At 42.2% G+C, this 18,614-nt stretch overlaps 1 protein-coding gene across 1 annotated transcript in view; it reads left to right on the forward strand.

Moving 5' to 3' along the window:
• LOC124159508 (discoidin domain-containing receptor 2-like) overlaps positions 1–18,614 on the forward strand; it is a 574,242-nt gene that overhangs the window by 529,460 nt on the left and 26,168 nt on the right. The window contains exons 12-14 of the mRNA XM_046535367.1: positions 4,469–4,809; positions 7,325–7,565; positions 10,226–10,401. Coding sequence (XP_046391323.1) covers positions 4,469–4,809; positions 7,325–7,565; positions 10,226–10,401 — 758 coding nt within the window. The remainder of the gene's footprint in view (positions 1–4,468; positions 4,810–7,324; positions 7,566–10,225; positions 10,402–18,614) is intronic.

The following is an 18,614-nucleotide window of genomic DNA, read 5'->3' on the forward strand; positions in this document are numbered from 1 at the left end:
TACTGCCTTGTTTATTTAACTTCTTCCAAAATTAACAAAAAATTTAAATGAAAGTAGCTAAGGCTGTACTTGTAAATGCAATCACTGCTTATCTAAATGTGTACTCAAAATTTATTTGAAATGAAATGTAAGTAAAATCAACAACTCTTTCCTGGTACTTTCCATCCATGGAAAATAGCCTGTGCTAAAACCTCGTTTTTCCTTTCCTGAACACCTCTCCCTTCCTCTACCTATATTCACTAGAGGCTACTTCCTCTCGTATGCTCCATCGTTATCCCTTCCGCCTCACCGATCGAGTTCCGATCCAAGCCTGAGGTGGGCACGGTCTCTTACCGGAATCCCAGGTGGTCCACGCACCTCCTTCCTTTTAAAATGTTCGCCGACCCGCTCTGACCCAGCAGCTGCCATATTGCCCGACGCCGCGTGCGACACGAGAGAGGGATATCGATCCTACCCACTCCCAACCCTTCCTCGCGCAACCCTTTTATCCACCGCCATCGGCCTCCTCCCTCTTATTTTCTCGAGCTACCTAAGCTATTTAGTGCCTTTGGAAAACACACCTTCGTCTATTAACTCCTAACCACTTTGTGCGACTGGGTAACGTCTACTTCAAAGACCTGTCACCTGATAGGGCTGTGTGAATTTTCCACTAAGTCATGATTTTGCATGACTTAGTGGTCATGTACGTAATGGGTTCCAGAGAAAATTAAAAATAAAAGATGGCCCCTATATTGTTCTAATTGGTTGAAAAGTACATCTTTACTAATGATAGAGGTAGCTTCACAACCAACAAACTCAAGGCACTAAATACGAATATTTATCCACAACAATATTAACCTTGGGGGATTACTCTAGCTAGTCTGACGCCATCCTATGATCCTATGATTAAGGTATTCCTGTGAAAGTAAAGCCTATGATAAACAGCTAATGTAGATAATCGCCAATAGTTCCGACATTCTAATGGCATTTTCACTAATTCCGTTACTAATCGTAAAACATTCTTTGAGTGATCATAATAATCGATTATTTTTCTGAAAAAATGGCATTCATATAGGGAAGAGGAATTACATTTTCACATTCACTAATCTTTGCAATTTCACTCATCTAGAGTAGGGGGCCAGTTCATAACCCTGATCTGCCATGCACCACAAGGATTTTTCTCTCAGACTTCCCAAAGCCTTAACTACCTAATCAGGTACCTAAAAATAAATATGAAAGAGGCCTAATTGACTTTCTGAATACGTAAATGAATACTCAAAACATGTATATATTTACGTGAGACCGGGTTCATTTTCATCTGACATGAATTGGTATTCCTCGTGGTTTCTCCATGGTTAACTCTTAGAAGCGATTTATCGATAATATCCTTTTCAAGTGTTTTCAATTCACGTAAAACTATTTTTTTTGTATTTGAGTTCAAAATGAGAATTGTTTTTCATGAAAAACCTAAGTTTTTCCCAGTGCTTCGAGACAAATCCGCGCGGAAATCATGATACGTTGAACCCTGCCCGGTAAAGCGGGAAGGAGGAATACCAGAGATTCCATCGCGTTTATGAAATTGTGAACGGGAGATGTTTACCGGGATAGTCATCCGTGCCTTTAGAAGGCGCGTTGGAGGCAAGGTGGTCCGAAGGGCGGCGATAGGCAAGAGAAAAAATGCAGAAAGCAAAGGAAGGGGTTAGGGGCGAGAGGTATGCGAGGGTAGGGGAGTGGGGAGGAATGGCCCGGGGGTGGATTGTGGGGTTAGAGGACCGGGATTAGGGAAAACAGGGGCGGGAGCTGGGTGGGAAACAGGTGGGGAATGCATAAGCAGAGAGGCCACTTCTGGGGACGATTTAGTGGCAATGTGGGAGAGATAGACGTAGGCTGAAGAGTTGGGGAGGATATATTTATTGTGAAAGTGGGATGGAGATATTTAAAGCGAATCGAGTGTTTTATTTCAGTTTTCATATCTTCTTGAATGGAGTAAAATTAATTTTTCGTTCGACGAATATCATCTTTTGGCGTACAGGTTGTGGATCGTGGGTAAGTATGTGAATTCGCTAAGAGAAGTTCAACGCTTTCGCAAATGTGGGAGCGATCGCATGAATCCTATTTGTTCCGTTTAATTTGTTCAATTTTTAAGTGACCATTAGGTGTCCTCATAACCGATAATTTCCTAAAATTTATCCACTGCCATCCCCATTTTTGTTGCTTAAATAGGTATTTTTAGTTACCCCTACGATTACAAATAATGTCCTTTAAATTGTAATTAGGGTAATATTTGTGATACTCGCCTGTGCAATACCTCCCCCCGCTGGACTTTGTTCACATTATTAGTGCCTGCGATCATTTGAAAATCATGTTCCAATATTAAAATTATGTATAGTAAATTAAAACTATAGCTCTCACCTGCTCATATTAGTGACAATACTTCATTTTATCCATTAGCATATGATAGCACCTGCACTTTTCAGTGAGGAAACATTCAGATTTATTGAAATTATATCTGCAAAACAAATTCCAAGTCATTTTAATTTAGTTAACGATTATGAAATAAGAGTGATTTATCACGTGACTTGTATTCGAATGGTGAAATTACAATACTGTGAAAAAACAATTTAGGATCAGGCACTCATGGAGTGCGCGAAGAGCACGTGAATACAAACATAGACAGCAGGTACTTTATAGAAATAGGTATTTCATTGATTAGCCCTATAATTGAAATATTGGATACCGTGAGCATTTGAGGCCACACCAGATAGGTTAGTTTTAGGAAAAGAGTAGGGGTTTTTGGCGAAAAAATGGAGCAGTCGTGCAGGAGAAAAATAGCTGCAACAGAGATAGGCACACTTAGTGGGTGTGGAGAGGGTTCGGTGAGATAATTCGCGATGGCGTTGGAAGGTACTACTGTGGGGAGCGGGAGATGGGCTGCAGGGGGGGCGGGGAGACGTGGCAGTAGCACTCCTCCCCTCCACCCCCATCCATAGCAGCGGCGAGGAGGGGGAGATGAGAGGGATGGGGGAGAGTTGCCTCGGCACGGTTTCGTAGATTGGTGTGGGTAAACGAGGAATTCAATTATTGGAGCATTATCAAAACGATCTCGCGAGGCTGGAAAAGGGATATTTTGGCCGCTCCTCTCCCTTCAACCTCTCCCCCTCTCCCTTCGCAACCTGGCCGCCAGGAAGCGAAAACGGGAATGGAACCGTGCGGAAGGAAAACCCTTTTATCGGCAAGGGAGGGAAGGGGAAAGAGTTGGGAGCAGTTTTGGCGCGCCGAAAGATAAAATTAAAAAAAAGAGAGAGAGAGAATGCATATGTACCGGAATATACGGTCGCATTGGATGGGTGGTGATGGTCTGGTGTATAGAAGTCCCCTCAAGCGCAGACCTCATTCCCGGTCATTTTTATTTCAAATGCGGGCGGAGAGAGAGAGGTGGACTCGAAAACATAAAAATGAGATCTCAACGAAGGACTGAGTGCTTTCGGCTCTGCGTGTGCATGTCTACGTAGCAGGTTGAAACAACTCAGCTCTCGGGAGTCATATCTTTCGTCGTTCCCTAGACAAGCTGTCGTCGCTATCAGCGTGTACCACAATATAAGCAAAAAAGGGAAGAAATTGAAAATTGCGCGCAAAAATACGACTTCGTGTTGATATTGCCGGCTGAAATTTATTCGTGTTTCATCTGACGAAAATAAAGACAGCATTATTGTATTCCTGATCTTAAGTAAATTTTGTTACTAAAGAATTTAGTAATAATTAGTGAATACCTCTCCCGGGATACAAAGTAAATACGCCTATATCTATCAAAAAGATAAAAAGCATATTACTTATTACATATTACTGCCCCTTTGAAATACTTCCGCGCTAGTGAAGTAGTTTAACTTTTCAATACGAATGACATGATATTCAAAGAGTTATTAAAAAGACGATATGTATCAAATTAATTTATTATTATCTCAAAACCAAAAAGAATGGCAGTTTTACTGCTTCAATAAGGTATTAATTTAATGTCGGAAAGTCAATGGAGGGATAGGGAATGACTTGGATGGAATTGGTAAGAGCCATGATGGATATATGTTGTGAAATGGATGCTTGAATGAAATGCTGCGTCAACTAACTCACCGTAAACATTGTAAGTAAAACGGAGTCACTTTCTTGCTCATTCGAATACTTGATGGGGGTACGTCTAAGTCTCTTCCCTGGCTCAGCACGATGAAGCACCTCATTTCTGAGTTTTTACGTGGAAATTTTACAACGTCCGCTTTGGCACTGCCGTCGTCTTGTGGTTAGGTAATGAGAATTTTGACATGAGCTGTCCACTTTCGGAGCCATAAAGGCCAACTTATCATGGTGGGTAATCTTCCTCTGGAACATACCTAATCTTATCGTGCCATCGCACGCAAATACTGCCCCGTCCGTCTACCGCACACGCAGTAGCTGTTTTTGATCTCACCATTCCTTTTATTCTATCCTTTTCTGCTTCCAGTTTCCACGGCGCGACAGGAGGATCAGACGTATATGGCCGTTATCATTGGGGTCCTAACAGCAGTCATCTTGCTGTTGGCCGTGGCTATCTTCCTCATCATATCGCGGCACCGCCAGAGGAAGTGCTTCGCCAGCCCCCTGGCCTCCAAGCCCCCTCCTCCACCCTCCTCACAGGCCCCCCCCCCCCCGCCCGCTGCCCTGCCCCCGCCACTGCCCACTGGGGCCGGATACCCCATGCCGCTGCACCACCAGATCGTGGAGAAGGGCGGATCGCTGGCGTCCGCGTCCTCGGCGTCTGCGTGTGCCGCGGCCGCCGCGCAGACGGGCCCCTACGGATTCAAGGTAAGCCTTCGCGGCATACTATGTTGCTATACCTGCACTACATTGAGAGAGCTCAAAAAAAATAGGAAGCCTAGACCCCCTACCCAGATGAAGCTAAGATATTATGATTTTGGCCACTTTGTGGAGGATCTTTAAACATTTCTCATCATGTATGGTACAGTCCGGCTAAAGTTTGGTGGCTCCTGAATATGCAGATTGTCAGCGAGTGGAGTTGGAAGACCTCACGTGGAAGAACTTCGGAGGGGAGGCAAAGGGTTTCGGGCAGAGTCAAGCATAGACCTTGAATTAAGTCAAGTCTCAGGCATAAACACAAATTTTAACCAACACCCCCATAAAATAGTAATTCTTCAAAGTTGATTCATGCCCAAAATCGACGTCTGCACAGGAGATACTACGTTTAAAACGGACAGCAAATGCATTCAAATGTGAAATTATTTCAAAGCTCATACACTTCAGCAGATATAGCTCTTTCAGTGGTAACTCCCTAGTATTTCTGGACTTGAATAGGTGTAAGCCATTATAGCGAAGTGCATTGACGTGATGCTCGTAACTTGCCATCCCTATCATTGGAGGATACAATATTTTTTAAATTTATAGAGGGGTGATTTGTGATATTCAAGATCCATGGTTACTATAATCTTTTGTGTTAAAATGCAAACAAACGTAGCATACAAATTTAGAGCTCATTATATAGCTCTGTTTTCCTCGTTCACAATGTATTTTAGTGATTCCTTTTAAGTGTCGGGAATGAAGAAAACTATAATAGGTACAATGCAGCAATTTTTTTATTGTTTTTTAAAGTACTCTCCACGATAGTCAATGCACTTTTGCATTCGATGGAACGAGTCGTTATAACATTTATTCCATTCCGAAGTAGGGGTAATCAAAATGGCTGTTTTGTAGGCATCAACCGCTTATTCAGACACCTTGAAGCGCTTTTCTCTTGGCGTATTCTTGATTCCGGAGAATGTGAAAAAATCCTTGGGGCCTAAGTCCGAGCTGTACGGATGATGATCAAGAATTTCGACGTTTTGCTGTTCCAAAAATGACTTTGTGACTCGAGCGGTGTGTGAGCTTGCATTGTCATGATGGAGCGGAATGTGTCGATTGGGGTTATCTTTCCGAAGCTCAGCGATCACTTCCGGCAAGAAAATGGTCGTATACCACTAAGCATTAACTGCTCTTTGATTTTCAAGAGCTATCGTCGCTACTTGCCCTGATTTGGCTACGAACGTTGCGACCATTTTCTTGGAAACGCTGCGAGTGTGAACAACCTTTGTCGATTTGAGCTCACTTTGGAAGACCCATACTTAAGATTGGCGTTTAAATTCAGGCTCTTAGCCACAGATCCATGATTCATCACCACTTACGATGTTGTGAATGTGCTTTGATGCTCCTGAGTTTAATCGTTGTAGAGTATTTTGACATCATTTGACTCGAGCTGATTTCTGTTCTTCTGTGAGGAGGTGCAGTATCCAGCGGGAAACTTTTTTTAACACCTAACTCTTCGCGTAAGATCTTTTGAACTGAGGTCCCTGAGATGTCCAATGATGCCTGAATCTCAGGGTATATAAAATGAAGATAATCCATAATCGTGTTGCGTACAGTATCAACGTTTTCTTGAGTAACGGCGGTTTTTGGTCGCCCTTCACGCGGTTCGTCACCGAGGCTAGACCGTCCTCGGTTAAACTCTGAATACCAGCAATAAACGGTTGTCTTTGATGGTGCATCTTCGCCAAAAACAACAAAAAGTTCAGTAACGTAACCTTGCTGGGTGAGGCTTCGTCGAAAGTTATAGAAAATTATGTTGCGGTACTGTTCATGAGTTAATTCCATCTCTTACAGCGACTTAGGAACTTTGACACCTCACCGTTTTAAAAACTGACTATGGGAGATCGTCATGTTACATACCGTGAGATTCAGGCATCATTGGACATCTCAGGGATCTCAGTTCAAAAGATCTTACACGAAGAGTTAGGTGTTAAAAAATAGGTTTCCCGCTGGATCTGGCCGATCTCAATGAAACGTTGAATGGGCATTAACCAACTCAAAAAGTTGTTTACAAACAGCATTTATAGTTCAAGGTGATAAGAAACGTTCTTTCCCGGCACTTAAACGGCAACCCTCGTAGAGCTACATAAAAACGAAGTCATATTCACTTAACCACATATCGGTTCGCAAAATTTTACAAAGTATTGCTGATCCAGTGTCCCGCAAATTGTTTTAATACTCTGCAAAGTGATGATATCAGTATCCATTCAATTCGATGAGAATCTGGTAGCGTTAAGTTTTACGGTTGAATTCACATGGAATAATCTGCTGATGGAAGCATTAATTATTTTAATTGAGTACTCTCATAACTTTGACGCTGATACTTAAAATTTACAAAATTTCATATCGCACCCTTTTTTGTTTTCCTTCCAAAATTGATTGAGTTAGTGCATTTGGTATATTGTTTTCTACGTTACGGGAATGTTTGTGTATTTATGTATGTGTTTCACGTGAATAATTGAAGGACCTGGTGCTGATGGACGACAACTACAACCAGCCCCGGGGCAGCGCGCTCACCACGGCCACCTCGAGCACTTCCACGCTTCCTCGGGGCGCCGTTGGAGGCGTGGTGGTCGACCTCATGGACAAGCTTGACGACTACCAGGAGCCATACCAAGCACTCAAGTACGCCCCTTACTACAGCTATAGCACCGTCGTCATGGAGATGAAGGACATGCTGAACAAGTGCTCGGCCCCCTTGTCTGGTAAGAATCACCGCGAATAATTTTTCTTCAATATCCAGGTCTGAGTAATAGTCGTCGGAGTCGTTTCGGAAGGCGTAAGCCATGTAATAATTCAGCCTTAAGCTAGTTTCAAATATCATGAGATTAAAAACGCGTGACGGTGGTGTATGAGCTACCTTGTGTCACATCAATGACTGATATAAATACTTTTATACCTAATATTGAGAGCCGTCTCCTGCAGTGGGCAGATGCTTAAACTCTCACATCTACCTAAAAATGCAGCAATTTAGACAACCATTGTCGTGAATAATTTAAATCTTTTTGCTGTGAAATTTAAGTGCTACATTTTCCATCCTCTATCATTTGTCAAGTTACGCATATCAAAAGTGAATTTATGTGAAGGAAAGATCATTTTTGGAGCCAAGAAATAGTTCACGGTAATAACATATGAATTATTCATATATTGTAACCACCTTCGTTGTATTAGATTGCCAGCTAATTAGAACGACCATTTCTCCGAAGAGTTTTCTCACTTTGGAAGTAATGAATAATAAATGCGTTCACTGATTGATTCCATGGCGTTAGAAACTTTTGACGGCAACCGCAGAGCACAAACTGCTATTGATGAACTGAAAACAAAGCATCGACGGAAAAACAAATACTTGCAACAAAGGCTCGATTAATTGGTCGCCATTATGGCACGGAAGCCAAAGAAAATCTTTTGTCAAAGCGGAGCGAACTCAGTCAATTTCCAACAAAAATAAATAACTCGGCGGAAACAAATAAGCCAAAAGCGATTATTTTGCCGACAATCGCGTCATGGCAATCAAAGACTCAAAAAGGCCCCGCCGAATCATGCTCTCAAACATTTATCGGACGCCCGAAATTTTCACTGAAAACACAGCGTGCGCTTGCCTTTAACGTTCTCCGCCTCTCACCTGCGCACCGCATCCAGTTGCCCCACGGGAAGACAGACCCGCCACAATGGAATCATCGTAGAAAATGTTTTTGCGGGAAATATCCCTTTCCATCGACGTAATCGGCTTGCCGGAGCCAAAGAGGATTACCATCCGGGAACCACCTCCATCCGCCGCCCCCTATTTACCGTGACTACCTACCCTCTCGACTCTTCCTCCCCCTGCCTCACCCACAAGGGAGACGATGTGTGCGAGGGTGCGGCGGAAGCTGGGAGCGGAGATGCGGCAGGGTTTTAAAGATCAAAGGGCAACGCATTACTGCGTGAGCTATGCTGCTATCGCCTCCTTTGCCACATCTCCACCCACCCAGTTCGCCGGCCTTCCCGTCCTCAAATACGGATGCGAATGAAATATTTGTGTTGGTATACACATTAGAGTTCGACTAACATCTAAGGTCATTTAACCATTGAGGTATTGAGGCCAATGTCGTATTTGGTAGAAATTTTTCGCGAAACTGCAGTTCCTCCCACGAAATCATGTCTTTACCCGGAATACGAGAAAGCTAAGCAGGTTCGCTGTCTTAATTACGTGTTCCTGCCTACGCTTCGATGGTTAATCCTTTCATTTCCATCAAACCCTCTTGACCGAAGCTTCGGTTGAAATGAATCAATTAACGCGATGGAAAAGCTGCACAGCCCTCTCTGGTAATGGTTAATTACTAGGGAATATATTTTGAAATTTTACCCCACGTCAGCTGAATCGCATTTTCCTGGCATACTCTCGGCCAGTGGACCGATCTAACATGACCACTTAAAGTGACGAATTGATATAACAAATATACGAATGCTAACGAGAAAAATGTCTGTTCCATTCCCTCAGCCGCACTGATCTTCATGAATGACTGCATACGTGAGTGCTATTTAAGGGCGTCCTGTAATCTGGCTTATCGATTAGAAGTGGCATTTGCAATGAGCGAATGGCAGCTAAGATCATTTGAACCATCGAGGAAATGCAATGGGAAAGATGGAGGAGAGAAACTAGATGATTAGCTAGCCCTGGAGTAAAAGCGCCTCAGGATGGCTTTACGTCCCATCCGACGAGAGGAGTGTTGTACTTGAAGTACCTTTCACACACAGCCGGAGCTAGGATCAAGATTTCCTGCTACATCTCCCATACAATCGGAATTTGATCCTTACTCTGGAGATGGGAATTCAATGCTCCGAACACCGCGGACATAAGCCATTCAAAGAATAAGCTCCCAGGCGCATCTGTTCATGCGACGTAGCCACATTAACAGCCTGAACAATTCTCTTTCGATCTTCACTACAGTCACGTGATTTTTGTCAAAAATTCAAGATGCTCCTACACTGTAGAAACTATCGCAATCTCACTTATTTGACATAAACAAAGGGGCCATAGAGTCAGTAGATCAGGAAAGAGGTACGTCCCTTCAGCAGTTTTCATTTTCATCTTTTTGTTTACTCTGAGTGTATAAAATTTCTTTGAAATGCAATTATCCTCTGCTCCTTGCTTCACTAATTTCCATTTAAAAGTGAATAAATTATGTACTTTCTTGGCATTCTCCCTTTTTTAATGAGACTGCCTTCATTCAAATATTTTGTGCTGGCTCTCGCTAAAAATATAAATTCTCACATTACTATTTGCTTCATTATTATACATAAATAAAACATATGCGTGCTTCGCGTCACATTCTTAAATTAAAGATGATTATTTACAATGGTACATTTTTCTCAATTTCCTCAGACACATCATACGACTACGCGGTCCCTGAGTTAGGGAATATGCCGTTACTGAGTCCAGAAGCAACTCCTGGAGCAACAACAGTGCCAGTATCGATTCCAGGAGACAGAGACAGCTTATTTTCGAAGGGATCATCCTCGAAGAACAGCAGGTCCACTGATGAGCCAAAAGGAAAAAAGGTGAGTGAGAACAATATCGTCCCAATCCAGTGACACATGAGGGTTATTTTGTAAGGCTCGCTTTCAACGAACGGAAAACTGAGAGAACAAAACCTTAATGGTCTTTACAGTTAAATATTTTTCCATACATATTGTACGATGATTCAAGAGTTTTTCACAGATACTCTGAACGCATTTTTTATTCTCTTGATGGATAAACCACTCTTAATATAATATTTTAAAAAATAATTTAAAATCAAATTCACAACTTAAATATCTTAATAGCGAAAATCATTCTGAATACACTTCATACAACTAGCACGCATATGACGCATTAACATTTTCAGGTGGTTAAAATAGTTAAACTGTTGCATACAATGAAACATTACGTAATGCATTACTATCATATTTCGAGATTAACTAGATTCGATCGCTTCCCTTTTCATCATCGTAAGTTCACTATGAAATATAGGAGCCTCAATCCATTTATGACGTCAAAGCCTTCAATACCTATTAAATGAAATGCATTCAGGCAAGCTTTCAAATATATGACCGCCCTCCAAAACCCTGATAAGAATTTATGAGTCAATAATAGATTAAGTCCAGAATTGTGTAGCCACATGGCCAATCACAGAAAACATGAGTGAGTTCCATCTCAGCAATGATTCTCGCATGCAAGAGCACCTGAGCCCAGTGATTAGTTTGAACGTAATGAAACGCATGGAACGAAATCAGTCAAAAGCGACCAACACGCCGTAATGTTAATTGATCAAATTTTGATAAAACGAGGGAAACTTACAGAATGATTTACATAAACGAAAAAAGAAAAAAAATTAAAACCTTTATTCCTCCGTCCCCCTTTATGAACGTCTTGCACCACGGCGGCTCCCTGCTATAGCCTTCCTTCCGCTTCACATTACTACCTCCTATTTTCCCTCAACTAACCAAAACCCTCCACAAGCCATCTCCCGCCCTCATTTCTGTGTCTGCCGCGTCCCCCTCAACCACGCCTCGTATTCCGATTACCCCCCTCCCTTTCCTCTCGCCTCATGGAAGCCGTGCGCAATTAATAGAACTGGCGGACCGTGGGGCTAATGATGATAAATTTCGCGCGGGTCGACTCCCGCTAATTTCTACCCCCAAAAACCTTCCTCTCTCTCTCTCTCTTTCTCCCCTTCCCCATTTACAGCCAAAGAGCTCGGGCTGCCCCTTCACCTGCCGCCTCCGTCTCCCACCCCATTCCTCCCTACCCCCACTCCCGTATTCCCAGTTTCCTCAAAACAACACCCACTCCCACACACGAATCCTCGCCGCGCTGCAACTCTCCTTCCTCCTCCAGCTCAAGCGGGAATTTCCCCAACTCTCAGTTCGCTACTCCCTACGGTTCCAGGAGTATTTTTTTGCAACGCCGTTCGTCTCGTGTAACGTTAAGTCAAGGCATAACAGCAACGAGGCGAGAGAAGGGATTGCACGCGAAGGGAAAAAAATACAGCGACGTCTTACCGTAGAGGGGGAAATTCGGGGAGATATAAAGAGTAATTGAGAATTTTAGGACTCTCGGGGCTACGGCGGAATACCTCAGCGTGCTTGTTAACATATCATGGTCACTAACTACAATGAGGAAATTTACTTTAATGTTCTCCACATACTTAACCGCAAGTAAGGATTAGCTACACATACACCAGATGATGCATAAAAAATTGGGTTTAATTTAAATCTCAGTTACATTCCTTCTCGTTTCCGGGAGTAATTTTTTCTACCCCATTTATCTCCTGTAACTTTGATTCAAGGCATAACAGTCGCGAGGGAAATGTTAGCCAATAGGAATAAAACTACTACATTTTGCTGAGCTAACGTATAGGGCGAGACTTGAGGGAACAGGAATGAAGAGTGACAGGGAGTCAAGCAAATTTTTTTGCAGTGCTGCAGTTGTGTCCTTAGGGGTTTGTTGCCACAGATTTTATAATCACGTGCTACAACGGGGTATTTATATAAATTTTTACGAGAGACATAAACTCAAGGATGATTGCTAGACTCATTGGAGTCCTAAAAATAAGGAAACACAGAGAATTGGTCTTTCAATAATGCAATTTTTTCATACTCCAAAGCTGCACATATCACTCAAGTAAGGATTTTAAAAATAATAAGCTTGAAACATTGTTACGGGTATGGAAGAATTATAACGAAGTGGAATCAAAGAGGGGGCGGTACATAAATTAGAAGAGCACAAAAGATGAAGGAGGGAGAAGGGGATCGTCCCAGCTTGAAGTAGTCTTAGCATATCAAGGGCTTATGTAAACAACCACAAAGAGGAGAATTAATGGCGGGGCCAGGTATGATATAAAAAATGGAGACGAAGAAAGAGTTTATAACCGAAGGCCAGAGGGTTTATTCTCGTACTTGCGGTGTTCTCTCACTGAAGTATTAGGAAATGTGAATCATGATGCCAGGAAGGGATCAAAGGAAAGGAGATGCGAGGAAAGTTATGAAGCGATAGAGGAGACAACTTAAAGTTAGGGGCGGGAAGGAAAAGGCGGCAAGAATAGAACTGTGGGAGAGGGTGAGAATGGAATGGGGGATAAAAAAAAATATCGCAAGGAAAAGGAGAAAGACATGCAAATTTAACAAGGAAACGGGAGATGGATATGGAGGAAAAATATTGGCACTCGGCAGTGCCGCATATAGTTTTTTTGACGCGGTAAAACATACGACTGTTTGAAATATGTGGGTGGTACTATTAGTTCCAGAAATGCAACACTGATTCATAGACTATATTTTCTCTCATGAACGAGTAAATTAGAACTATCAAGGAACAATGAATAATTTATGGTGTTTCAAGAAGGACCAACTTCAGAATTCTTACCATCAAAACGATAGTTGTTTTATGTATTTAAATCCCCTTGATCAAAGTGAGGGCAGAGGTACTACACAGTGCTTTGAAAACATATGAATCTATTTACACATTTTACTTCAAAAAAGGTTCGATGCCTATGGGTAGACTTATCTATTCATTTTCTTGATTTTATGCAACCTTAACCGTAAGTCAACCAAATGACGCTCATTAAGAAATAAATGATGAGCATATTTAATCAATCTCATAGACTTTTTTTTTTCAATCAATCTCATAGACTCCCTGAATAACCTATAGAGTATCTATTAATATGTATCATCGGTAAAATATGCGTACCTTTTTTATTTAGCCTACTGATATTGGTTGGAGGAAAACAGCGGTTCGGAGCAGAGGGTAATGCACACCAGGCTAGCGGGGAGGCATCGCTAGAACCTAGGCGCACCGAAAATCAAACTTCTCAGGCCCGCTGCGATATTATTTATGAGGGTTTTGTGTTGTGACTTTGTATTTACGCGCGGCTCGAGGGACTTGGCTCCAGCCGGAGAGGGCGAATGCGAGAAAAGGCATGAGTTGCGGGTAGAGAGAGATGTATGGAGGGAGGGAGTTGTGAAGCCGAGATTTGGCCGGGAGCACGGGATATTATGAAACCTCGAGGTTGGGGAAGAAGAGGGGCCGAGGGAATCAAATGGTGGATTGCTGGCGGGAGTCGGAGGGCGCCACCGGCGCAAGAGAGAGAGAAACCGCCACCGCAAAAGGAAAATCGCGATTCGAAAGGGAGACCATGAGAGACGGAGACGATAATGCAAACGGCCGTCTTCATTCGCAAAGACCGCTTGACGGGTGAGTGCTAATTTTCGCGCTGGTATTTAATGGCAGCGGGGTTCGCCCGTAACATTAGAATTTATAGTTCACCCATTCGCACGCGTTGACGCCGTCGTCGCACTTAATTTTTAAAATTTATTATCTGATCTTGAAGATGGTAACTTTTTCCAACACCATACGCTCAGTTTCAGAGACGTGTTAGCATACATGCATGGTAACACTATAAAAGGACGTAGATGTATAAATTCCCTTGAAATTCTGCGAGCATTGACTTTTATTTACCTGGTTGCAGAATATTCAGACTCTCCTTTGAGAGGCAAGAGAGATGTAGAATTCATAGGATAGACGGTAGATTTCATAGTTGGGGGACTTTCGTCTAGTGCCCTGGCACTCCTACCTCTCCAGCCAATTGTGGCAACCCCAAGTTTACCCTGCTCGTCACTTGCTGATAGCAGATCAGAGTGACACGGTTAAGGCATAATAGTAACCAATCCATCCATAGTTCGGGTTCAACATTAATTAATATCGGTTATATTATAAGAAACTTTGTGTCAATGTGGCAAGGCCCTTACCCTAAATTTCTTATGATTTCCGAGTAAAACTCCTATGTTAATCAAAGCAAATAGCAAGAATTTCCATGAGGTGCACTATGTTACTAGCATAATTTAAGAATTTAATATTCCTTGTCGTAGATTCAAGTTACAAATAGTAACTATGAAATGATGAATACTTGGATAAGTATTCCATCTAGTTGTAATACTGTCTCACCGAATATTTAATGTCCCTTTTTTTCGTTCGTAGGTTGATTTCCCCATTATTTGTGTTCACACAAGAAAATATAACCTATGCAGGAATCGGGTACTAAGTAATTTTGCTTCAGACAATTGCTAAATTAATTCGTACGTAAATTACAGGATTACTCTCTGAGGAAACTCCGAAAAAAGGAAAAAACATTTATGTTGCGTTTCTGTATCAATATCAATCAAATTCATTTTGATACATAATGACAGAGATTTCATTTCAAAATGAACTCTTTATAACTATCTAAAAACATGCAAGATATCATATATACCTCGACAGGAAGCAACTCCAACTCCACTGTAGTCATAGAAATATTTTCTTCAGAGAGGAGCCTCAGAGAATGCAGTCCATTTAAGTCCAGAAAAATCTTCTACACCGAATAAATGGTAAATAAGATGTTATAGAAATATGAGTTATTCAAACCATATACGGCGAAAACACGGGGAAAAAAGACTTAATTGTACGCATTAGGCTGCAATTCTGAATCGGGGCCGTATTCTGTAACTCCAAACCGATCGGTGCGGCACCGATTCGTCGGGTGCGACGTCACACCGACTCCCGGTAAGAAGTCGTGCGATTCTGTATGAACCCGATCGGTGCGGCACCGACGAGAGGGCGAGAGATCGTCGGTAGCCTTGCCGACAGCAAAAAGGTGTCGGTACGGCCACCGACAAGTGGGTTTCATCAACTCCCCGGTGCGCATTGTACGTTTTATTTTGTTTTTATCTCATCACCGAGTAAATGATGAGGTTTGCTGCAATGTCTTTTTCTGCCCCTTCGAATAGGCCACTATAATTCACTGTGTCATCATCTATATTGATTACTTTGACATAAACATTCGATATTGGTTAATAAACATGAGGTTTGCTCACTATATAATGACTTTCTCTCATTTATGTTACCACTTTCACTCGCTTGTCATAGGATTTCTTTCACTCTATCATCATTTATTTGCTCCTTTGACATAAAAAAGATATTTTTGATTAAATATGAGTTTTGCCGCAATGTTGTCACTTTATCTCACTTTGAATAGGCAACTTTTATTTCACTCGATCTTCATTTGGCGTTTCTCTCGACATAGAAATAAGATCTTTTTATTTAAATATGAAGTTTGCCGTAACGGTATTAGTTTCTTTCATTTAAATAGGCAACTATATTTCATTTTATCGTCAGCCATTGATTCCCTTGACGATAAAAGAAGATATTTGTTAATAAGTATGAGGTTTGCCGCTATATTATCATTTTCTATATTATCATATTATCACTTGGAATGCGCTCTACTTATACATATGTATTTCACCCAATCACAATTTCTTTACTTCCTCGTCATTACACTTCTTTTAATTACACCCAGCTCCATGTTTTTATAACAATTTCCTAACTTGTTCCTCTAATCACTTGTTCCCATTTACATTTGCTTTTGAATCCTACGTTCACGTTCCATGGTATGTGATTTTCGTCTGCTACGGTGCCAATGGCGTAACCTTCCGTTGATAACATTTAGACGGAACTTACTTAATGACAACTATATTACCAAATCATGAGTAAATAGCAATATACGGAAACAATATTTAAAAGAAACTACGATCTCAAGGTTAGTTTCAATAATTCATTCCAGCAACAACAATCTCCATCACATTCAAACTTTATTGTGATGTTGTAATATAGTTTCCTTCGATTCTGTAGGTACAGCATTACTACCACACATTATATAAGCATTGTTAACAACTTATCCAATATCAATTATCTTAATTTAGCAATAAGTCGTAATTTCCGCAAATAAAAAGATTGAGAATGACGACAACAAACTGTGCCAATGAGTCTTCACTTGTTTTTACCCTTCTTTCATTGGCGGAGACACGTTAGATGACTTCTAACTTCGGATATATTCGGATTTTCCCTGTTTGGGAAGGAGGGGGATCCGTACCGACTGGTTTGATACCGACGACCATACTGAATCGCTGAATTTCCCGTCGTCGGTATGGAAACCGTCGTCGGTACGGAATGATGTGCTGTCGGTGGGCTGGGAAGGGAAACCGACCGGTGCGGTACTGACGAAATACAGAATACGGCCCCAGTCTCGTTGAATGCAAGGAATTGCAACGAAGTTCCAATAATGCTTATTTGCGAATATTCGCATTTAATGAATGAAATATGATATGAGGTTTGTGTAATGTGAAGGTAAACGTATGCGGATTGTTTAATGCATATTTATAATCTCTCGCTCCTGTCTTGAAAAATAACTTCCGAGCAATACAACACCTTGGCCCTGTTTCAATGAACCGCGCTGCGAAAATATTCCCGCAAAAGTTACTTGAAATATCCCTCAGCGGCCTATTTTCAACGTGACGTTTTCGTGACCCCAAAGACGACACCGTAAATTTTTAATGAAGATTTTTCTCACAAAATGAATAAGGGTGGAGAGATAGACTCTGCACCATCGCCCTCTAGCATCACAGCTCGACTCCACGAGAGGCTCCGGGCATTTAATGCATCTACCCCCTCCCCGAGACGAGTGTCATGGCGGCGAGCGCATGCTCTAGCATGAGCGATCGCCCATTAAGAATGAGGGCAGGGCGGGCGGGTGCGAGAACGTTAGTGACTCGGACAAGAGAGAGGAGGCCCTGGGGATGAGAGGTGTAAATGAGCGCATAAACTGGGGCAAAGTGCGACCCTTGGGCCCAGAAAGAATGACTAAGTTAAGGTGCAAAGAGGAGAGGGGGAAGGGAGCTTCCGAGTTCAAGTAAGCGTGGGAAAAGGATTTATCCGAGTGAGTTGGAATGAGTGGTTCGGAATTAGACGGTGAGACGGGAGAAGAAGGGTGAATAGGAAAGAACGGTGGCCTGGAATGGAGGAAGGTCGAAAGTATACGAAATACGAAGGTAGTGAAATATACGTTAGTTTTATGGGAAATGGCCCGTCGAATTTCGTTGGGTAAAAGTTGATGATTGGTTTTACTTTCCATGATGCAGATAAAAATCGGACTGGGTCGGAAACCAATTACACCGTTACCCTCGGTGTAATGTTTTGGAAGATAAACTTGACGAACTCGAAGTTATGTTCCGACGTTCCTGTGAATAGACGGAGCTGAACCCATTAAATTCTTGGGGACGAATGTTTACATAATTACGTAATTAAAAACTATCCGTCGATTGTAACGGAGATTTTCGGGTGCAGCTGCGTGTTACGCTTTGTCAAGCGATCTTTCGCGGCCATTTCAGGTCACGTCATCAGGCGATGAATAGCTGTCACTATTGCGGATGATCATTTTTTATTGATTCTAACTAAATCGTGGTGTGTTATTTTCTCGCAAATGTTGACTGTGGCAAGATGTGAATACCCAGCGACTTACCGACAGTTATTAGCAACCAATGAGATTTGAAGACTCATGCCATTAGAAAATCAAGGAGTCGAAGATGCTTTCGGCTTTGAAAATCAACATTTCACCGTCATACGCTAAAAACGAGCTGATAAAAGTTTCGATGCCATTGAACAACCTTAGTGGACACTGTCAAAAGGAAGGGAAGACCTAGAGGTTGCGAGGGGAGGGGAGGAACAAGATGGAAGGGGAAGCGAATGAAGAATACCGCGAGGAGGCGAGCGACTGGGTTTAGTTGAGGAGGGGAAGGAACCAGGATTTCACAAGGGAGGCGAATGGAAGTTATAAGTCCGCATAAAAGCTCTCTAATTAAAATTGCAGAAAGGGTGAAGGGAAGAGTCGGAAGGGAGGAGGGAGAGGCAGGTCGGAGCAAGTATAGTG

This window comes from Ischnura elegans, chromosome 1 (genome assembly GCF_921293095.1).
Source record: "Ischnura elegans chromosome 1, ioIscEleg1.1, whole genome shotgun sequence".
NCBI lineage: Eukaryota > Metazoa > Arthropoda > Insecta > Odonata > Coenagrionidae > Ischnura > Ischnura elegans.